This window comes from Rhyacophila brunnea, unplaced genomic scaffold (genome assembly GCF_057557595.1).
Source record: "Rhyacophila brunnea isolate RB1 unplaced genomic scaffold, BYU_Rbru_1.0 scaffold_1, whole genome shotgun sequence".
Classification (NCBI taxonomy): Eukaryota; Metazoa; Arthropoda; class Insecta; order Trichoptera; family Rhyacophilidae; genus Rhyacophila; species Rhyacophila brunnea.
Window position 1 is genome coordinate 6,231,640 of NW_028232751.1, and position 24,248 is coordinate 6,255,887.

The 24,248-nt window shown below is 34.6% G+C and overlaps 1 protein-coding gene across 1 annotated transcript; it reads right to left on the reverse strand.

The window, feature by feature from the left end:
• Positions 1-3,008: 3,008 nt before the first annotated feature.
• LOC147079416 (uncharacterized) lies at positions 3,009-23,778 on the reverse strand. Its single transcript, XM_085960462.1, has 10 exons — positions 23,739-23,778; positions 23,243-23,451; positions 18,345-18,461; positions 16,552-16,743; positions 8,353-8,813; positions 6,900-7,054; positions 5,562-6,456; positions 3,798-3,882; positions 3,420-3,563; positions 3,009-3,185 (listed from the first exon to the last, which is right to left on the reverse strand). Exons 1-10 carry the CDS (start codon positions 23,776-23,778, stop codon positions 3,009-3,011), a joined length of 2,475 nt encoding a protein of 824 aa, XP_085816588.1.
• Positions 23,779-24,248: the final 470 nt, after the last annotated feature.

Genomic DNA, 24,248 nt, shown 5'->3' on the forward strand with positions numbered 1-24,248 from the left:
AACATCATTAATGTACACTGTCTGATTACATGTAATTTATAACAACTACCATTATAAACTGAAAAATGACAATTATGTAGTGCTCATTTTGTAATAGATAATTTCTAAATTGTGTTAGTTTTACTACATAATCATGATTTATTAAATATGTTAATAAGTCTACACCAAATATTTCTTTCTTTTCTCTTCATATGATCGCATATTTATTAACATATCGCTAAAATTGTGAATGTTATGAAACTTACTTAGCATATCCATAATCACATTCTATTCTAAAAAACCTTGCAACAACTTTTGTTATCCTCTTTCTAATGAACTTAGGACTTCTACTCAATTCTAGAGTCTACAAAAACAGGATTCAACATAAATAGTGCACACCAAACTTTGTCAATCATGCTTATTTGTTTTCATTGAACTAAGAATAAAATTTGCAGAAGGTGCTGGTTAGTTTTTAAAATTTAATTAAACCCTGCCAACCAAACCATAATAATTTAGGTATGTTATGGCTGATTCGACAAAAATAGTACACACTTTTTCAGTCGTACTTATTTGTTTTCATTGAAATAGGAATGCATAGTATTACAGATGGTGTTAGTTTTTTTTTTATTTATTGAGCCCTGTCAACTAAACCAATCCACCTAATCGATAAAAATATTCTTCCATCTATAAAATATCTAAAATAATGTATGGTTTAAAGGCATAATTTCAGATATTTTATAGATAAACAAATATTTTTTTATTTTTATCTAATATGGCTTGGATTAGGCAGGGTTTAATTGAATTTTAAAAACTAACAAACATTGTAGCCTTCGTTCAATAAAAACAAATACGTTTGACCGAATGTAGTTATGTTGGATCTTAAGAGCCGACATCCACCCTTTGCCACTGGTATTATAATAGAGATGTGGCATAAAAATTATATATATGGTGTGAATTAAAATCCACAAAGGACAAGTATAAAAGAACTGTAAGATCTTTTCATACGTTTTTGTGCTATCGTTCTCAATACGATGGAAGCGAATAAGTAAGTAGGTTTGCATGATATTTTATATATTAAGTTTGTATTGATATATTAAGTTTTTACAAATAGATATTTTCAGCCAATCAAAATAGTTGTTTTGACCGTTTCCTGAATTGAAATTTCTGCAATTATTACCGGCAAACTAGTTAGCTTAATTTATATTTATAGCGGAAATATCTATAAGTACTATAGTTTTTTAAATATGAACATGATTATAAAATAAATTGGCATGTATGAGGTTGAGTATTGACAGAATTTATGTTAAATAGTTTTTAAGCAGTTCGGATCACATAATTTTATGTTGCATAAAATATAAAATTTGGAATGAAAGCATCATTTTATAATATGGAATTTGGTGGAGCAGAAATCAATATAACGAGTGATAAATATTAGTTAATGTAATTTTTTATTAACCAACTTTTGAATATAGAAAAACAATATCAAACATTAATTATTATAATATACAACAATCACAATTGTTTAGGGGAAGAGGCATGCCAACAGAGAACCAGCGGAAAAATGCGAAGCTTGCAATTTGAGATTTTTTTTCAACTGTATTAATTAATAAATATGTATCTGAAAACATTAAAAAGATTTTAAATTTTTTTTTAATTTAAAGATCAACTTACAATTGTAAAAAAAATGTAATAAAATGTGACCCTGCAACGAATTCACATTTTACTACATGTTTTTTGTACAATTGTAAGTTTATCTTGAAATTAAAAGGTAAATAAAAATCTTTTTAATGTTTTCAGATACATATTACAGTTGAAATTGTAAGTTATCAAAAAAAATCTCAAATTGCAAGCTTCAAATTTTTCCGCTAGGTTCTTTGCTGGCGTGCCTCCCCCTTAAACACAATTTTAGAATAATATAAAGATGAACATTATTTCAAACATAACTGTTGAAATTTATGAAACTAGAACATAAAAATATTTTAAATAGATAACTATATTAGTGACCAGTTTGAAATCTTATTTACTTACAGTACATAGAATAAATTTTATTGCAATAGTTTATATTAAATATAACTCTATAGCGCCGGCTAGATGCTCATACTTTACCACAAGCTTGCCTGCGCAAACCGATTTGTATCGGGAAAACTGTAGCTCGTGCAAACTGAAAAGCGCTATAAAAGTAGTTTGCACAAACTATATCGCGCAAGCAAGTCGCTATACCGCACAAGCAAGTCGCTGGCGCTTATGGTGAGTACACGCTAAAGTTTTCAAAATTTAGTGATACACTCTTTTTTGTAAGCTCACAATAATTTTGATACTGTTTAGGGCCTGGTTTTATAGGGGGCTTTAGGGGAAGTTTAGGGGGTGGTTTATATATAACGTCACGCTCAGCGCTTTTTCAGTCTCAAAGAGCGCTTGGGTTGTGTTGACTCTCCAAACGGTGTAATTTCACCTAGACAGAAAAAGCATATTGTATTCTCCACAGAAGAACGTATGAAATGTGTTGTCATGTTAATAAATGAATTTCAATAAACCTTGGAAACAAAAACATTGGTAGTTCTACTAGGTAACTGTGCTTCCATTCTATATTATTTATTGTTAACAAATTGGCATAATACTCCATACTCCTTACACCTGCTGTAGTTGCCTGTTAAATACAAAATATTGTTTAGAAAGAAATATACCATAAGTATCTTTGTCTTCATTTCCGGAGACGCGGCTTTGTTGGGCTTGAGAGTTCGCTTTCCCTCACGAATCAGACTTTTTTTCAGACTCAAAGAGCGCTTGGGGCTTGCCGCCGTCAAAACGTCTAAGCGGTGTAATTTCACCTGGACAGAAAAAGCATATTATATTCTCCACAGAAGAACGTATGAAATGGGTTATCATGTTAATAAATGAATTTCAATAAATCTTGAAAACAAAAACATTGGTAGTTCTACTAGGTAACTTGTGCTTCCATTCTATATTATTTACTTGTTAGCAAATTGGCATAATACTCCATACTCCTTACACTTGCAGTAGTTGCCTGTTTAATACAAAATATTGTTGAGAAAGAAATATACCATAAGTATCTTCATCTTCATTTCTGGAGACGCGGCTTTGTTGGGCTTGAGAGTTCGCTTTCCCTCACGAATCAGACTTTTTTTCAGACTCAAAGAGCGCTTGGGGCTTGCCGCCGTCAAAACGTCTAAGCGGTGTAATTTCACCTAGACAGAAAAAGCATATTATATTCTCCACAGAAGAACGTATGAAATGGGTTATCATGTTAATAAATGAATTTCAATAAATCTTGAAAACAAAAACATTGGTAGTTCTACTAGGTAACTTGTGCTTCCATTCTATATTATTTACTTGTTAGCAAATTGGCATAATACTCCATACTCCTTACACTTGCAGTAGTTGCCTGTTTAATACAAAATATTGTTGAGAAAGAAATATACCATAAGTATCTTCATCTTCATTTCTGGAGACGCGGCTTTGTTGGGCTTGAGAGTTCGCTTTCCCTCACGAATCAGACTTTTTTTCAGACTCAAAGAGCGCTTGGGGCTTGCCGCCGTCAAAACGTCTAAGCGGTGTAATTTCACCTAGACAGAAAAAGCATATTATATTCTCCACAGAAGAACGTATGAAATGGGTTATCATGTTAATAAATGAATTTCAATAAATCTTGAAAACAAAAACATTGGTAGTTCTACTAGGTAACTTGTGCTTCCATTCTATATTATTTACTTGTTAACAAATTGGCATAATACTCCATACTCCTTACACCTGCAGTAGTTGGCTGTTTAATACAAAATATTGTTGAGAAAGAAATATACCATAAGTATCTTCATCTTCATTTCTGGAGACGCGGCTTTGTTGGGCTTGAGAGTTCGCTTTCCGTCACGAATCAGACTGTTGTCCCTACAATAAAAACAAACCATCCAACATAATCGTATTATTATTTTATTTATTTGACACTGAATATACACAAGATTTAAGAATGTAAGATTCTTCATTATAGAAAATACACGTTAAAAAATATGTTCAGAAAATATACGTTCCAGGTGAGTTTTTTATATAATATGTTACTCGGTGAGTGGGTAACTGCTGGATAAATGGTGTCATACAGTGGTACCTAAGGGGCACTACTAGAGTGTGACAGAATATCTGGTTAAAAGCATTTTCGCGATTTGTATCTAGGTTAATCCTGATAGGTTGAATAAATGGCCAACAACTATTTCTCAGCCAACGGAAATGTGAATATCAACAAAACAAACCCGACAACTCAAATCTTGCACATAAATTTAACCTTATTTACTTTGTAGTAACAACAAAATTCATTCTAAACTTCCCAATTAATATAAACCTTATTAACTATTTCTTTTATTCAACGAATAATTCACAACAATTAAGAATGTACCATTCTAATAATTGAGCATACATAATTTTGAAAAACACTTCTGAGAAAATGTATTATAACCAATAAAAAAAAAAATGAAAAAAGTAAGCCATCGAATCAACATCACTTGGGTTTACGCCCCATCCGCGCATTATCCTCTATGCTACAAGGTGACATACCAATTGCGACAAATTTTAATTATTGGCCTTTTTAATACCTACTCATCAGTGCTCTTCCAAATCAAGCTACTGTGGCAATCGGTTTTTGTTTATTAAATCAAAGTAGGTACCTACTACTTCAATTACTAACCGACGTCACGGATTTCTCCAATATTTTTATGATGTCACTTACTTGAGCTTGCTAATAATTTTTAATTAACTATTTCTTTTGTTCAACGAATAATTCACAAGATTTAAGAATGTACCATTCTAATTATTGAACTTACATAATTTTGAAAAACCCTTCTGAGAAAATATATTATAACCAATAGAAAAAATCTTTTTGAAAAAAGTAAGCCACCCCCGGCTGGAATTTGTTGCAATTAGTATGTCGCCTTGTAGCATAGAGGATAATGCGCGGACGGAGCGTAAACCCAAGAGATGCTGGTTCGATTCCAGCCTTACTTTTTTCTATTGGTTTTAATATATTTTCTCAGAAGTCTTTTTCAAAATTATGTATGTACAAACCTTATTATCTCTTCCTCGTCATCATTTTCAGTACCCTCTTCCTTAGACGTCGAAGCAACATTTGTCACACTATGATCTATGATCAAACCTTGAAACGATGTTTTCCCGAATCCCAATCTATGAGTTTTACTTTGTATTACGGATATAAGTAATATACTAACATTAATAATTACAAGATAAAAAGAACTTTTTATATACCACGTTTTTAAATTCTGTTGAATCATATAAACTTGACAATTCTATATGTTAATAAATACTTTTTTTTAATTTTTTTTATGAATTATACCATAAACTTAATATATAAATTAACTGAAAATGAATTCAATTCTGCCTAAAGATGGCTAAAAGTATTAAAAGAATGCATTGTCATCGTGTTCTGATATATTCTAAAAGTTTGAAATGTCTAGCTAGTCGGGAAGTTAGTTAAAAATCGATTGCAAGATTTGCACTGGACAAACAAGAAAACGAGCTAATAAAAACATGGTAAAATAGGTAAAAAAATAAAGATCAAATACTTTTTTCGTTTCGAAGGAGTGGCATTTGTGTTGGCATGCGATTTTTGTGTGTCCTCGCCAAAGCCGCTCTCTGTTGCCGTCACTTCAACAACGTTCTCCGCTGTTAGATTCCCCTGCATATCTTCGGAGTAATGAGAACCACGATTTGGTCGGTTGGAATTCGACGATTCTTCATCGCTATCGGAGCTCAATACGTCTGGACACGGTGACAGCGAGAGCACTGCTTCGGATCTTTCAAAGTTAGTCCACGACATATGTGAATATACTAAACAACTATCAGCCGGCTTGATGTTCCGTTTCTTGGGGCAAGCTTTCCTCTCACGTTTGATTTTAACAGAGATGTTTGGTTTGCCATTGGAAAGCTGCGATTCATCTTTTGAGGACTGCCTTTTCTTGACGAGTTTCTTTTTTGTTTTTTGGTCTGCAGGTTTTTGTCTTCTTCTTGACCTTCTCTCCGCTGTTAGATTCACCTGCATATCTTCGGAGTAATGAGAACCACGATTTGGTCGGATGGAATTCGAGGATTCTTCATCGCTGTCGGAGCTCAATACGTCTGGACACGGTGACAGCGAGAGCACTGCTTCGGATTTTTCAAAGTTAGTCCACGACATATGTGAATATACTAAACAACCATCAGCCGGCTTGATGTTCCGTTTCTTGGGGCAAGCTTTCCTCTCACGTTTGATTTTAACAGAGGTGTTCGGTTTGCCATTGGAAAGCTGCGATTCATCTTTCGAGGACTGCCTTTTCTTGACGAGTTTCTTTTTTGTTTTTTGGTCTGCAGGTTTTTGTCTTCTTCTTGACCTTCTCCCTTTCTTATTTCTCTTCTTCTCCATTTCCTTCAGCAAGGCTTCTAAAGCTTCTATCTCTTCCTTGTCCACAAAATGCTCGTAGCCTTAGGAAACGATCAAAACTTTTGGTTAACAAATATTCAAAATAAATCATTTACCGACCAATCGATTATTAAAATATTACACCTGTCAGTTCAGCGTCCAAAGCAATTATGGGCGAATGATGAAAAAATCTATGTAATGACTATGATAAGAATTCATTTGTTCGAAAGAACTTTTTGTAATAGGTTCAAAAAATGACTCATGTTTTCTTTGACATGGAACTTTCGCTAATTTGTTAAGATAGTTTGACGAATTGACAAAGAAGCATTCAGAGATGAACTGGGTCTCATACAAAGCTGTTTTTTAAAATGCAACATCTGTGGCTATATTTATTTGGTCTGACATACAATGGAAAGCTCATGAGAAAACGTATTCGACGATATGAAGGATATTCATAGTAAAACTGAAGATTTTGAACAATATTAATAGGTGGGTGAATGTGTACCTTCTTCAATACCCTCATAGACGTCGAATTCTTCTGGTTCCTTCATCTCATAATTGCTGTAATCCAAGTGGAGATATTCAAGGTCTTTTTTGAAAACATGCGTTCCAGAATGTGTGTCGGCCATGTACTGGACACAGTGTCCGGAGAGCACCTCCCTATTCAACAAAAATCATCATTAATAACAAGACTGAGAGTGGACTGCAAAACCAGACACGGAAAAGTACTAATAAGACATTGACATTTTTATTGATTCATTTCTAAATATGGAAGTAACCAGTAATATTGATAACGATGAATTCACACTATCCCGCTGGAGATACGTTCTGGACATGGTCGCGATCAACGGGGGGAGGGATTCCCTCGATTGGCCTCTCTACGTTTATTGTGCAAAATTTGCGATTACATATTGTCAAGTAATGCAACACAGCCACGTTTTAGAGCACTCACTCGCTCGCTTGTAATCTTGGTCTTTCTTTTCTAACAACTCCATGCATTGATTGTGAAGAGAAAGGGCCTTTTCAATGGTTTTAACACTTAACTTTCGCACAGGTTCAGGTTCGGAGACGTCATTTTCTAGGGACGTATGGCAGTCCATTTCCTGCAGCGCTTCATTCAAGGGTTCGTCGTGTGATTTTAACAAAGACTGAATATCATCTACATCAAAACCTTTGATGCCTCCAGATATGGCTATAAGACTAATCTATTCGATAATATTTTGAATATCATTTTCATAATTCAGTGAACTTCAACAATTTCACTGAACCTTTTCCAAACACCCTTCATACACGACTGGTTGACTTCATTCCAAGCTTTCTTGTCGATGTTTCTGATAGCTTTCATAATACATATTAAATTGTTTCCACCAAACCCGCATGGCATCTCTATCACCTCCATCAGTTTCTTCAATGAGTTGGGAGAATAAGAGTTGGACAATCCTCGGATGCTTTAAATCCAGAAGCAGTCTTCTCCTCTATGGAAATAAACGGCGGTGTTGGCATTCGTTTCCAATAGAATCCTGTCTCATCCACATTAAAAATTAAATTTGGTGGATAATTTCCTCTTTCCACAATTTCCAGTTTTAAAAAAGATCACGATATATAACGAATCCGCACTCAATAACTTAAGGTTTTCCCAGAGCCAGGGCCAGGCCATGATGGCCCTATACCACATACCACTCATGACACATGGACTACATTCTAACTTTACATGGTCAAATAAAGCATTCATAGTTAAACACCACATGTATGCAAAAAAACCAAAACCTTTAATTAAAAATAATTATTTAAATAACACATTATGTTTTTTCATTTTATTTATCTGAAATGCAACTTTTTTTAAAGAATTGAGCATATTTTGTAGCGTATATTATGTATTTAAATCCAAAAGGTTCAACACCAATGATTGACACCTATGATACTGATATTTTAATAATTAGTAACAAAACGAAACTAACCAGCTGGGACTGTTCCACGTGAGCATCCACAAACGAGGACTGCTGAGCAAAACCACCAAATCTTTGCAAAGATCCACATCGATTCCTAGACACTCCCCTTCCAGCAGCGAGTTTAAAACGGCTTCACTGATGGTACCGCCGCCCTCGATCGATTCGCTGCGGTCATTATTTTTGGCTGGCACGATGTTCTCCTTTTCCATCGTTGTCCAACATTTTTCAACCAGGCTGTAGTGCTCCTTGGAGGGGTGGAGAGAAAAGGCGGTGAGGGTGCACTCGGCGGAGACGCCCATGCTGAATGACATGTATTGGCTGAGTGCAAGGAACCACGACGCGAGCAGCTTCTGACAACTCAAGGTGAGGGCTTCATTTTCATCCGATTTTACTTGCTCGAGCTCATTCAAACCTTTGGTCAGAACTTTAATGTACAGTTCGCAGATGAGCGGTAACATATCTCTTCCAAACTGAAAACAAAGAAAGTGTTCATCATAAACCAGATGTTTTTAAAGTGTTTGCCATAGGTAGCTGTAACAAAAATGTATGTATTTGTTTTGCTTAAGACTCAACATGAATCGAGATATGATACATGTGGCCAGTTTGATTCCAAGATTTGATATACCCATCCTAAGTGCCATAAAAAAAACTGAAACCACAAATAAAGCAATTCAAATATATTCAATTAGTTATTTCAAATTTTAAGGACCCTATGCATAAGTGCATTATGTAGGCAATTTTTGGGCGCATAATACATAAAGAACACATAATATGCATTTAAAAACATGAAAATATGCACTAATACCGAAGAAATGTGCAGTTAAAAATGTAAATACCCAATTCACCCAATATTACTGATAAAAATTGAATAACAAATTAATAATCGTAATCAATATAATACAATAAAAAAAACACTAATAATCAATATAAAGTTAAGTACAAATAATTGAATAAGAAATGCAATGTATACCAAATACAACTTTAATAAACAAAACCGACATACTTAACTATTCCTAAATACTATTTGCTGTTTTTTTTTGTCCAAACAAAAGTTACAATATTTTTTTCAATATTGTGCTCTCACATTAAATTTTTTCGCATATCCATCAGTATTTTGTTTATATGCGGAAAACGATCTCAACGTCCACAGAGGTGATTGAGCAAAATTTAAATAAATGTGCCTGAATTGACTTCACTTTTTCTGATAAATCTACAGCTCAGAGATGCCGTTAAAAATGCAAGAGCAACTACACTATTTACCTGCCTAATTTAGTTACATTTCGATAAAATAATAAAAAACAACTAAAATTATAAATGCAAAAGCCATAAAATATGCATTTATTTATGAAATATGTACGATTGTCTCAAATATGCTCTAACGCAGTGGTTCTTAAACGGTGCACCGCCAGCTTGTTGCAAGTGCACCGCGAAAAAAATGATAAATGCAGAAAAATCCGCGAAATAGTGAAAACCGTAAAAGTCCTTCGCGAAATTATGAAAGCCGACGAAAGATCGATCTAATGTTATTTCGATTTTGCCGAATCAATCGCACGTAATTATTTCCGCTATAACAGAACATTTAACTTTATTGGAAGAAAATATTGCACATTACTTTCCTTTCTTAAATATTGGAGAAATTTTGGATTTCTGTCCAAGATGAATATCCAGCTCTCTACATGAGGGCACTGAAAATCTTATTACAGTTTTCAACATCATAATATTTGTGTGAGCTCAGTTATTCAACCATAACTAAACTATTAAAACGAGAAAGACTTACTTTTACGTAACATGTACTTAAAAGAATTTATTTTTATTTTTTAAATGGTACATGTTCAAACACGCGTGTTACTATGATCTTACTCCCTACTTCATTTGTCGTTTGTCAATTTATGGCTACGGCCGTACGTCGTAGCTAAGCCACTGGGAAATGCAAATAGAAATGGCGTATTTCAAGAAAATACTACCTTATTCTTAGGTGAATAATTATTATAAAGCAAACATTATTCGTCGAATGTTTATCACATTTCAATGGTCAAAGACATAGCTTATAATCCGTATCTTTAAAACTATCTTTAAATGTGTAAATCTTGCCCATTTTTTGAATAATAAAATGCCAAATTCTTGTCAAATTTGGGATCACAGAGATTATCAATATAATTTTTTATCGTAAATATTTCACTATAATTATGTCGATATACATTATACTGATGGTTTTATAAATGCATTTAAAAATTAATAAATCTAAAAAACCTTAACACGACTGCACAGTTATGTACTGAAATATGACTATATTCTAAAACATTAGAGCGAGAGGTTTAAAAGAATACTATTTTATGTAATAAAAATACTTTATGCAGTCATCAAATGTTTATTTGTATTAAATACCGATTACCTACACAAATATAAACAACTAGCAGTATTATTAAAATTATTGAAACCAATGTTGTTTTGTATCCCATTCATCACGTCATTATGATCAATTTTAAATATTTTTTTGTCCCGCACTTGTTTTGAAATGTGTCACGTGTCAGGATTGGTTATGAGTGGAATCACGGGTATAAGATCAGATTATTTGACAATTATCAAAAATGTTACATAATAAGTGCAGACAGGCCATGCGTGGTTAACAATGATTTTTTTTGCTACATGGAAGAAAATTAATGTTACTTTACTATAAATGAAAGTTTTATTACTTTTATTTTATGTATAAATGTTTTCATATTTTCAATCTCCCGTTGATAAGGTTCAAATAGTAGATACACTGGATCCACGGTACATGCATTTATCCAAATAAACCACTGGATATTTGATCCAAAGATGATTTATTCCCAGGGTTCGAAATAGACCGGAACGCACCGGAGCGCCGTTCCTGTTCATGAAATTCTAAAAGATACTGTTCCGGCGCGTGGATTCTTTAAAAATTGCGTTCCGTTTCGTGTTATTGAGATAATATTGTATGTAGGTATGTAGTTTTTAATGTTGTTCTTAAAATTTAATATTAACGAAGTAACATTTTGCCGGGCGCGCAAGAATAAAAATATCTATGTTTAGTCGTAGTAGATTTTTGGGTTTCCACCACGTGTCCTTCTTCCTTCTTTACTCGACGTTTCGGGCTCGTTGCAGAGACCATTATCAAGAGATGATATGTTTTATGATAATGTAGTGTAGGTATGTGTAGTAAATGTAGTAAAAGGTATGTGTAGGGTATGTGTAGTAGTAATCTGTCAATCGTTACGACCAGGGATACTTAAGGGATATTTCATTTGAAATGCACAGGTAGGTACAATAACGATTGGCAAAAAGAGGCTACTATGCATGTCATATAGATTAAATATTTATTTATGTATTTATATATATATTTTTAGAATTATTAATAACCATGTCCTTGCTTTTTTGTATGTTTTTTTGTAAGTTTGTTAGTAATTTTGAACAATCACAAATACACAGGCTTTGAGAAAAACACATAAATATTGTGTCCTCACCGGCATTCGAACCCAGAGCTCTCGGGTGGAAGGCCAGCGCCTTACACACTGCACCACGAGAGCCTTATAAATATTTATACAAAATTGCTGATTAAAAATTTAGAGATATTTTACACCATATGATAAATTTTAATATGTGTGGGTATTATCTATTGGCTTGTATTTTGTTATTAAACCTCCAATAAATTTGGTAATCAAATCACAATATGAATAATATGATTGACGGTCCTAAAATATTATCCATAATAATGGGATGGTCATTAACTCTGACTAGGGGCGATATTTTCAGAACATCTCGTAGGGTAGGTAGGTAATGCACTGTTTAGGTGTACCATACGTTAAGAAGCGGCAAACAGGCAATGAATAAAAAGAGCATATTATAATTTTTCGAAGAACTGTTTCATGGGAAAAAAATTTGCCTGCGGCACTGACAAGATATTTATATTATTTATTATTTTTTGATTAGTCCTACAAGGTCTATAATATAGTATAGGCTGTTCGGACTTCAGATGTGCCCCAAATTTATAATTTTTTACCCTTACAAGCAGGGCTGAATTTACCAAAGGACTAAAGGGGCTTCAGGTCCGGGACCCTAAATTAGTAAACAAAAGAACCTTGCAGCGAAGGAATACACAAATGTTAAAAATGAGCCCAATTCTAAGAACATTGATGAAAAATAAGTGATTTTGCAAAAAATGAGTAGGGATTTAAAAAAAACTACATTTTATTGTGGTATTGGGGGGGGGGGGGTAATGTGTATTAGCGCAAGGCCCCTTCAAGCGTAAATGAAACTTTGATTACTAGGCATATTGCCCTTATGATATCCGAAAAATATCTAACCACTTTGATATTTTTGGATTATTCAACACTTTGGTTCGTAAGATTTTCTATTTCGAGCACTGTCTATGCCACTTAATTAATGGTTACTCAATTTGTATTGCTCAAATTTCATGCTACAGTACTCTCTCAGTAATCCGCCACCCCAAAAACTAGACGTATCCAATTAGTGAAAACGGCGGATTATTATTATTTATATTATATTATATTATATTTATTTAAAGTGATAAATCGGGGAACGGTTAATGCGGAATTATTTAACATTGTGCTTATGGGTGTTTGGCGGGACTTTCAAAAATGTACGATCCATGTGGGAAAACGATTTATGTGAGAACGGTAGATCGAGGTTCCACTGTACTGATTTTTGAAAACGGCGAATTTTATTGATTTAAAATGTTAAAAAAAGAAGCCTTCCAGAAAATGGATATGGCGAAGCCCAGCAAAATGAACCAGCGAAATCGTCTACATCGTCACCGACAAGAAGGATATTTTTCTAGACTGCACAGTCATTAACAGATTTAATACTGGCAGCAACCACTGAATGGTAAGGTGTAAAGTACCATTTCAACAAGAGCTGGAGAACAGGCTTGCGGCTTTCCAGGCTGAAAATGACCCCATCTCCCTACAAAACACCGAGGCAATAACAAAAATCATTATAGAATCTTCGGAAGAGACAGTGGCTACAGTGGTTGAACGAGTAAGCAAACTTTCAACGGAAACGTTGGATCTTATGAAGCTGCGTAGGAGTACGAAAAGCGAGTAACAATCTTGCAAATGATCTCGAGTACTCCAAGCTGTGCAAAACTCTACGTAAAAACATACGAGAAGATCTTCGTAAGTTCAATATGAACCTTGTAGAATCAATTGTTGCGTCAGGAAGGAGCTTACATAAGAACAAGCAGCATCTGTCAATAGGGAGACGGCAGATCACGACACTAAAAGCGCAAGATGGAAGTATCGTGCGTAACTGGGATCATCTACTGGACACTGTTGTAGAGTTTTACAGCGCTCTATACAAAGATGACACTGACATCAATTCAGATCTTACGGTGAACGGAGAATATGGAGATCCTCTTCCCGAGGTTACTACCACAGAGGTGGAATATGCTATAATGTGCATGAAGAGTGGGAAAGCCCCGGGAGAAGATGGGCTGACTATCGATGTTCTCAAACGGGCCGGGAGGACGGTGAGCGAAGTGCTCGCACGTCTGTTCACGGCTTGTCTGCACGAAGAGAACATCCCAGAGTCATGGAAAAATGCTTCCATTATTATTCTCCATAAGAAAGGAGACAATGAAGATCTGAAAAACTATCGACCAATTAGTCTACTGCCAATTCTGTATAAGGTTTTCACGAAAATACTCTCAAACCGTCTCGAAACAGTTCTAGACGTGAACCAACCAAGAGAGGAAGCCGGATTCAGAAGAGGCTACAGTACTATGGATCATATACAGGTTGTCAGGGAAATCATAGAGCGCTACCAGGAATACAAACTGCTATTATATCTTCGTTTTATAGACTATGAAAAGGCGTTTGATTCCATCAAAAAATTTTCAATTATAGACGCCCTTAGCAACCAACGAATTTCCAGGCGCTACATAAACATATTGAACAGTATATACAGTGATGCCACAGCATGCGTGAAACTCCACAAACGGTCGTGTAAATTCCCCATTAAAAAAGGTGTCCGGCAAGGTGATACCATTTCACCTAAACTATTCACCGCTACTCTTGAGGACTTATTTAGGAAACTTGATTGGGAGGAAAAAGGTGTTCCAATTAATGGGGAGCACCTCAGTCACCTGCCCTTTGCAGATGATATTGTTATACTCTCACAAGACCTGAAAGACCTCCAAGGTAGAATGCAAGAACTCGCGGATGTCAGTCAAACGGTCGGTCTAAAGATAAATGTCTCAAAGACAAAAGTGATGAGGAACTGTTTTTCGGATCCTGCGATTATCTGTATTTATGGCACCCAACTCGAGCAAGTCAGCAGCTACATCTATCTCGGACAGCAGGTGTCCATAGACGGAAGCATGCACAATGAAATTGTTCGAAGAACAAAGCTGGGATGTAGTGCTTTCGGACGTCTGGATAGTATCTTCAAGAGTGACCTACCATTATGTCTTAAGCATAGGGTGTTCAACCAATGTGTGCTACCCGTGCTCACATATGGCTGCGAGACGTGGACCCTCACCACGAGAGATGTCCAAAGGCTAAGAGTCGCACAGCGAAGCATGGAGAGGTGTATGTTGGGCATCACGCGAGAGGACCGTAAGAGACACGAATGGGTTAGGTAGCAGACAGGAGTACGCGATGTAATAGACGTTGCCAAACAGCTGAAATGGAGATGGGAGGGGTACATTGCTCGCCGAAAGGACGGCCGCTGGACAAATGCTGTCATCTATTGGTACCCAAGCCGCTGGATTGACGAACTGGTAAAGTTCGGCGGAAATACGTGGCAGCGAACGACACAGGACACAAGAGAATTGGAGAAAGCTTGGGGAGGCCTTTATCCAGCAGTGGATTGACCCCGGCTGATGATGATACCTTGATTACTTGGCCAAAGTCATTTCCACTTCCCTGACGGTTTCTCAATACAGTTTCTCAATTTCACTACGTCCCAAAAGTAGTATAGCTTCAAAAAATGTGAATTTTTTACATATTTAATTCCCCAGTTACATTATATTTTAAGGTCATATTTATTATAAAAATTTAGTTTATTAAGTTTTCAATTTTAACAAATATATGTTAAGGCGAATTCTTCACTGAGCCTTTTTTAAAGAGGCACCTAGCGGAAAAATACGAAGCTTGCAATTTGAGACATTTTTTTGATTATTTACAATTTCAACTGTATTAATGAATAAATATGTATCTGAAAACATTAAAAATAAAAATATTTTTTATTTTAAGTCAAAGACAAACTTACAATTGTAAAAAATGTAATAAAATGTGAATTTGTTCTATCGGTCCGCACCCTATTATTACATATATTTTATGGTCATATTTATTATGAAAATTTAGTTTATTAAGTTTTCTAAGCATCACCTAAGCGATTTTTGACTAATTCATAGTTTTAATATTTTTTATATCTATTTTAAAAAACATCGATTTTTATAAAAAATATAAATGTGTATAACTTGAAATCCTTTTTATTTATATCAAATCAATTATTTTTATAAATATAAATAAAATATTTATATCAATATAAATAAAAAGGATTTCAAGTTATACACATTTATATTTTTTATAAAAATCGATGTTTTTTAAAATAGATATAAAAATATTAAAACTATGAATTAGTCAAAAATCGCTTAGGTGATGCTTAGAAAACTTAATAAACTAAATTTTAATAATAAATATGACCATAAAATATATGTAATAATAGGGTGCGGACCGATAGAACAAATTCACATTTTATTACATTTTTTACAATTGTAAGTTTGTCTTTGACTTAAAATAAAAAATATTTTTATTTTTAATGTTTTCAGATACATATTTATTCATTAGTACAGTTGAAATTGTAAATTATCAAAAAAATGTCTCAAATTGCAAGCTTCGTATTTTTCCGCTAGGTGCCTCTTTAAAAAAGGCTCAGTGAAGACTTCGCCTTAAGAATTATTCTTCTATTTTTAAATTATCTAAAATTGTGTATGGTTTATTTGTGGCATTATATTAGATAATATGTTTTTCACATGAAAAAATAACGCACTTGAGTGGGTTCGAACTACCGACCTTTCGGTTAGCAGCTGAACGCCCTCTACCTTTGCACCAACAGTCGCCGCGCCAATAGCGTCAATTTTACGGTATAAATATTAACTGCAAATGTTTGAATTTTTTCGAGAACCGCTCAAGCAATTGCTCTCAGACATATACATGTTTTGATTACCTGATGCTGGACCGCTTGGCAGACAATGAAAATATGCGTAGCAGTCTCCGCTAATTGTAGTAAATCCATCAATCGGGGACGGAGGTCATCTGGGCGAGATGCGTACATTAAACTCAGAAGCAGAGCTGAGGAGGCTGCCAGATTTGCGCCAGTTCCTTCCACTGGGCGCACCAAACATTTCCCAAAAAGTACCTGGTATAAATATAATTACCAATAAATACGGAGTAAATCAATTTCTAAATATGGTTGTATTCGTAACTATTGAAAACATAACATTCTGTTCAGGGCTCGAAATAGACTGGAGCGCACCAGAGCGCCGTTCCGATTCGTGACATCGGTAAAATTATCGCTCTGTCTCGTGGAAAACATATGTTGACCGTCTGAGCTAGATGACAATGTAATAGAATATCTAACACACTTATTTTTATAAAATACACATTTGATAACATATTATGTAAATATCTTCACAAACTTTTCGAGCGCTCCGGTTCGTAAACTTTTCCATTTCGACCGCTGATTCTGTTGGTAAACTGAATAAAATGCATGCATACAAATGACAAAATGGTGATCTACTGTTAATGCTTTTGCTTTAGTTAAGTACTTACTTTCGTACTACTATTTGCGATTACACATCTGTTGAGGTATTAACCTATTGTGTGAATAAATTGGAATTATACAAGTCAAAAAAATGTTTTATAAGATCAAAAATTAAGAGTTTCGTCAGGTGTGGTTTATGGTCTGATGGTGTAATTGGACAGTATTTTTTTGAAAACGTAATGGGCAATGCTGTTAATGTCAATGGAGAACGCTACAGAAACGTGATTTAGGATTTTTTCTGGCATGAATTAGATGATTTTGATCTGGATCTCGTGACACAATCAACTTATTGAGTTAAATTAAAAATATATTATTTATGATTATTATTATTACCCTTTTCTATCCGTTCAAGCTTTGCAACGGCATGCGACAGCACTACAAGTACTGATTAAATGTAATTGATTATGACTCGGTTCGCGACGAGTGATACAGTAGGTCTGTGCATCTGTCGATCAACACTACTTCTCTCGGAGTAATAATATAGTTATTGTCGAATGCCGTTGTCTCCAGTCAAGGTCGCCAAGTTTAAACGACTACCTTAATCTGTTTTTTTATTTCAGTGCAGTCCAGCGCCTTTATCCAATGTACCCACCGCAAGTGGAATGTAGGCAATTGACTAGAATAACTCAGGTAATAACAATTCGACAATCTGGGCGTGATATATTCCACTTGTGGTGGGTATATTGGAATAAAGGCGCAGGTGAATAAATGTCACAGCACAATAGACTGATCTTGTTACAAATGAAACTGCAAATAACTAACTTAGTCACTTGTCAGTAACCTTATTATAAGCTTCACTTTTATATATAAAGACTCCATCTCCATAAGTATAATATCTATGTTCTTCTTCTATCTTTCCATAACATTTTAGACTCACTGCAGATACCATTCATTAGAGATAATAATATAGTAAATAAGGTGTACCGTCAACTTAGGTACAGGTTACTGCAGTAAACTATCATCACTTATTACTCTGAGCAATGTTAGCTATCAGCTAAACCGAACATTTTTAAACACACTTTGAGCATCAATCGTATTAATATGCCTAGGCTTAGGCTAAAAGTGCAATCTACGATAACCTACAATGAGAGTATAATACAAGTATCTATTAACACCAAATCTATCCTTCCCTATAGAATGCCCCAATTTACGTTGTGTTGTATGTATTGAGTGCAATGCTTTCTAACGATGCTTACCTCAGCGCAGTGCAGCGATGTGACATGAGCATGTTTCCACAAACGTCCATGGCTCCGATCACGTGTCGCAAGTCGCTTGATCGCGGCTACTACTTCTTCGGTCTCCAAAGCATTGATCTGGAAAAATAGTGCGCATTACAAAGTGAAAGCCAATCATAGCTCGTCATAGTTTCTGTTAGAACATTCAAGTGACAATTCTCAAGTGACGTTTACTTCTTTGATTGTCAAAAAAACATTATAAGAAACCTTAGTTGTTGAGTTACACATTCAATATGGATAATATGAGAGAAATGTAAGTAGAATAATTGATTTGTAACAATTTTATTGAACCTTTTAAATACTTCTTAGGCTTTTCCCTTGTCCACGCTGGATATAATTCAGAGAAGTGTAAATTATTTTTACGACAAAAAGCAAAATCATTATACAGGAACACCTACATTACTGAATCAGGGTAGACATCAAAAGACATGTATACCAGATGCACAAAAACAGAGTGTGTTTAACCATATTCAAAGCATTGAGCGAGTAGCATCTCATTACTAGGGAGAGGATTTATATGCATATGATAAAATTTAAATAACAAATTAATAATCGTAATCAATATAATACAATAACAAAAAACACTAATAATCAATATAAAGTTAAGTACAAACAATTGAATAAGAAATGCAATGTATACTAAACACAACTTTAACAAATAAAACCGACACACATATCTATTGCTAAATACTATTCGACCGGCATCGTAGTACGACCAGTGGGTCTATTCTATACTTATCGACCGCTAAAGTGATAGATATTATCAAACTTAGGGTAGGTTTGTATAAAAGTATTAGTACTTATTGCAACAAATTACAACCAACGTATTGTAATTGTTGCAATAAGTGCTGTATTTTAACAGCAGCAAGAGAGGTGCTGTTAAAATGTAGCGCTTATTGCAACAATTACAATCAACCTATTGTAATAGTTACAATAAGTGCTAATTATATGATAAAAACCTACCTAAGTTTGATAATATTTTTCATTTTATCACTTTAGCGGTCGATAAATACAGAATAAACCCACTGGTAATAGAAAATGTATTTTTATCAATTCAATGAAAGTTGATTTTTTTATAAAATAAGATAGCATAGCCAGTGTTGCCCGGTTCTTATTCTGACCAATCACAGTATAATAAATACTTGATTTTTTCCCGCTTTGTCAGTCCTATCCAAAGATTTCTGCATGATTGTGGAGATCTCATTACTGCCACGCTTACCATCAGTTTCACCCCATAAAAAGCAGTATCCATTATTTGTTCCACTTTCGTAGATACTTTCATTATAGTATGCGTATTTTCGACTATAATATAAATTTACGGTTTCATTGTGGGTGAATGAGTGTTGGCACCTTCTCGAGGTCAAAACTTGCGCACAAAACGTCATTGTGATTTTTACTTTTGGCCAGATCATTAAAGAACATCTCCTTGCATTTATCCTTTACGGTAAGGGGACATTTGTAAGTATCCATTTCAATTAGCTGAAGTCTCTCATCACCAGACATATTTGTTACTTTCTCGCAAAAAGAACACTATTATCTTTTTTGGTAGATGAAAACCCAAGTTGAACTTACTGCCTATTAACGAATCACGACATTAGTGGATTCATTCAAAGAATCCAAATTTTCAGTATCAATTTTATATACATTTTTAACATTTCAAAAATCTACAGGAAGATACTATTCTTCGTAGATTATTCCGACAGTAGTGAGATGGAACGGCGGGTAATTATTGTTTAATAAACTCTATTACCAGATTTATGCTATCTCAGCCAGTTTTACTGGACGGCGCGAGCTTTCCTCCCAAATCGGTTTTCGCACAACTCACTACCAGACGGACCACCGAATCTAGTAGCTTACACTATCAAATAACGTCGGTTACGTTGTTTTGCTCTACTTTATAATGCGATACAAGTTAAAACGCTAAAAGGCACAGACCCCAAAAAAATGTCACGCGAATGAGATTGGGCTGTAATATTTTTGTCACTTACGCGCTAGGTGATATTGAACAGTTCTCAGTTTAAAACACAATTTACCAAAAGGTGTCGCTTACGTTGTTCTGCCGATTAAGGGTCGATATCTAGGCACAATATTGGTAAGTCGAATTCTAATATCTGGTGTGGCGTCGAGCCTGTTCCTGCACTTTGACTTCGTTGCAGCATAAAAAGAAAATCCCGCTTCGCATAAATATGTTGTAGAAAACGGAAGTGAAACATTAATAGCTTGTTTTGAAAAAATGGGGTATTCTTCTGACAAACTCACTCACTAATCATTTAACACAATCATTGATGACCTTTTAATTACCACATTTAAATAGCACGTTAATTATATCTAATGGCCAACTGCTCCAAACGCGCCAGTCGCGGTGTTAGCACTAAGTGAGTTAAAGGCTGATCTTTGTATTTTTTTCAAATCAGAGTCACTAATTAAATCAATTAGATTTTCATAGTCACTTGTGCTTAAGTCTACTGGTTTAGCTGTCACGAAAAATGGTACAGCTCAAGTCGAGCCCTGGCCTCCTCCACTGTCGTCCTCCTGCCGGAACGGTCAAAAGTGCTTTGTGTCCACTACCCATTTCATCCCACAAACTTTTAAATAACTTGGATTGAAGTGGTCTTGATTTTAAATAGTTTATCACTTTCACGGCTTCATCCATAACATTTTTTTAAATTGCGGAATATATAAGTCACCAGTGCTTGCCTATGCAAAATACAATGACTGCTGGTGGCTCTTGTAGCTACTTTCTGGATATGTGATACAACACCTTTCTTGAATCAACACCATTGCTCGAGCACCATCTGTACAAATATCAATACACTTCCCCCAACCTATTTTTTTATTTTGTAATGTACCTAATAGTTATAATATTTTAGTTTTACTTATTTTACTTCTACTAAGTAGATCTTTAAATGTATTGCAGTGTATAAAACCTTTCCAAATTGTCGCGGAAAACCTATTCAGGTTCGGCGGAACACTGGTGTAGATCATGGGTGGCCGACCTTTTCAGCAGCCGCACCAGATTTAAAAAATGAGATTTCCTACTGGGCCGCACAAATGATTTTTTTTATTATACAAAACAAAAAAGAAATATATATTATAATAAAACTAAAATGAGAATCAAACATATTTATTAGATTATACTTTTTTAAATAATAAAAAATAAAAATTATAAATTTTAGTGAGAAGTTTGATTTAGTGTACTTTCTATAATATTGGATGCGATTTAATAAAACAATCAACTTGAAATTGCACAAGTATACCTAAAAAGGATTACCTAACAATAATATTTTAACCTCAATACTTGCTACTTTCATCACCATTTCGCGAACTTATGGAACTCCCCTCGTACTACTGCGGTCGAGCCTAGATAACAAGAGACCTTCTATCTCGCCGTATGACATTGCAAATTTACCACAAACTGAATTTCTCATTATAAAAATCAGGTTCGCAATAACCGACCAGCTAACCCGAGGACTGACTTGGGCAACTCTTCCCTTTAAATCAATATATGGGGACACTATCACAGGATATGATTAGCACTATTCAATTCGCCACGTAATCATGTTTGGGCAACGGCCAGTCCAATTCCAAGTCCAATGGTCTGGAGTCAGTCTCGTCATCTCCAAATTAGGGAAAAACAAATGAATAGATGGATATACTATATCCGTCCCGTTCTATCGCGTGCCAAAGTATACGAAAAGAAGATACGTATTTTAGTGTTTATCAATGACCACCTATGTACCGCGTCCTCTACATTTCTTAGTCTTTGATATGTTTCAACTTGCAAGAAACATTGTCAGTACAGTCTCATAGTAGTCCTTATTGTGAAAATATCACAGTTCTTACAATATTTTTTAAACGGTAAAAAACAATTTATATATATATTATATATAATACAAAATTATAATATAAAACTAATGATATTTGTAATACAAAACTAATAATCAACTTTTATAATAAATAACTACATGAGCGTTCAGTGTACGTAACAAACAATTCAAGTGAACAATACGATTGCTTGCACAGTTACATAATATATAACACAATAATTATACTTATTAATATATGTTATTATTATATAAAATCAATAAAATTAATAAATACCTTAAAATATAAGTATTAATGAAAAATTATACCCCCTACAAACATATATATTACTATATATGTTTGTGGGGGGGTTGTAAATTGACCGCACCGGATGACACCAACCTAGTTACGCCACTGCTCAGATGGGTTGATAATCTGTAGACACAATAGAAATATTAATTAATATCCAATTCATAATATAGGCGTCTAATTCCAAAAAGCGATTAATCCACATTTGGTCAAAATCGAGAAAAAAATAACCAAGCATTTTTTGTATAATTTCACACAACATGTATTGATATATAAATTTCAAACGCGACAAAACCCTACGAAAAAAAATATTTAAGTCTCGATTTATTACAAACGTCCGTGTTTCATATTATTTAAAGCTTGGTTGATTTAGCGCGTGTTAAAATCAACCAATAAGGGAACGTTCAATATTGCAAATGGTGTCTCCCATGCTGTAGCATCCGGTAAACTCGTGACAGTACCACGGAAATATGTGCGTTATACGGAAAAAATTAAAAAGTGAGTTTCAAATAGCGCTACGTCCAATTTTATTTTGCCTATATTTAATACATTTAAGAGTTTATCGGCTGAAACAAATTGCCATTCGGTTCTAATTTCGACATAGAATACAACGGAAAAATAATCTCACCTTAAAATAAATAATTGAAGCTTGAAACATAAAAACATTGTTTACCAAATATCAAATTGTAGACCTGTCGCTTTTTTTAATTAGACGCCTTATGAAATATCTTAGTGGAGAGACGCACCTCTTTAAACAACTCAGTTTTCTTTCCCTTTTTGTTTAGCAGGACGAGCAGGGAGTCAAGGGCGATGTGGCGAGTGTCCACGGGAATGGAGGGGAGGAGTAAGGCGCGAGCAAAGCACACGGCCTCTTCAGCCCCACCACTCACCGAGCATAGCTGTCTCAACCTCTCCGCGGCACCAGTGCACCCCTCCGTCTGGACACACTCTGCCACTGCAATATAATCAAACAGACACAATAATTATTATGGCCAGATTCATAGTGGCAGGTCGCGAGTGGAGAACTACAAGGTTCTAAATGTTTGTCCTTGGCGAAACAAAAGTAACAATGAGGCAGCTAAGAATAGTACTTCATTGTTGTGTTTGTTTTCTCAAGGACGAACACTTAGAACCTTATAGTATTAGGCTCGCGAGGTGTGTGGCATTTCAACTGAAATACAACACTATCTTTTCCAACATATGTGCACAATTATCCACCTGAATATTCTGATTCATTATCACTTGTGTTTGTCAATTCCAGCACTATGTAGTGTCTCGCCATTCATTAAATGGCTGGTTTCGGCTGCATAATTTATACAGCAGTTGTATGACCCTTGACAATGACAATTATTGGCCCTTAGACGAAACTCAAGAAACTGACAGTGCTGAAGTAGAGTAACTCAAATGTTTATAAGGATAAAGAATATTTAAAGGAGAAAGTGTGAAAATGGAATATGTTAGCATTATTTTTAAGATTTTCAATGTTAAGACTATTTCATAGCTTTACTAGGTCCTAGGTCAGGGATGGCGAACCTTTTTAGATACACGTGCCAAAATTTCGCAAATACCTAATATTTTTCAACTGTCCGACGTGCCAAGCAGTTTTTTTATGGAGAAATTTTTTTTTTTAAGTTTTATAAAATAAATAGTTAATATTTACAATTGAGTTATTGCTATTCTATCTTTCACCGTGTTTCTAGCCAAAGGCTTTTATTCATTGAATATTTTTTTCCTTGTCAAATTACTCAAAGT

What these genes read in the sequence shown, in the direction of transcription:
- LOC147079416 (XM_085960462.1), bottom strand. Translation starts at nt 23,778, where the DNA reads ATGGCGAGACACTACATAGTGCTGGAATTGACAAACACAA. An exon ending in ACTCCTTCGAAACGAAAAAA is followed by an intron (nt 3,883 to 5,561) that starts GTATTTGATCTT and finishes TTTTTATTGTAG; the next exon opens with GGACAACAGTCTGATTCGTG. An exon ending in TGAAGATGAAGATACTTATG is followed by an intron (nt 3,564 to 3,797) that starts GTATATTTCTTT and finishes TTTTCTGTCTAG; the next exon opens with GTGAAATTACACCGCTTAGA.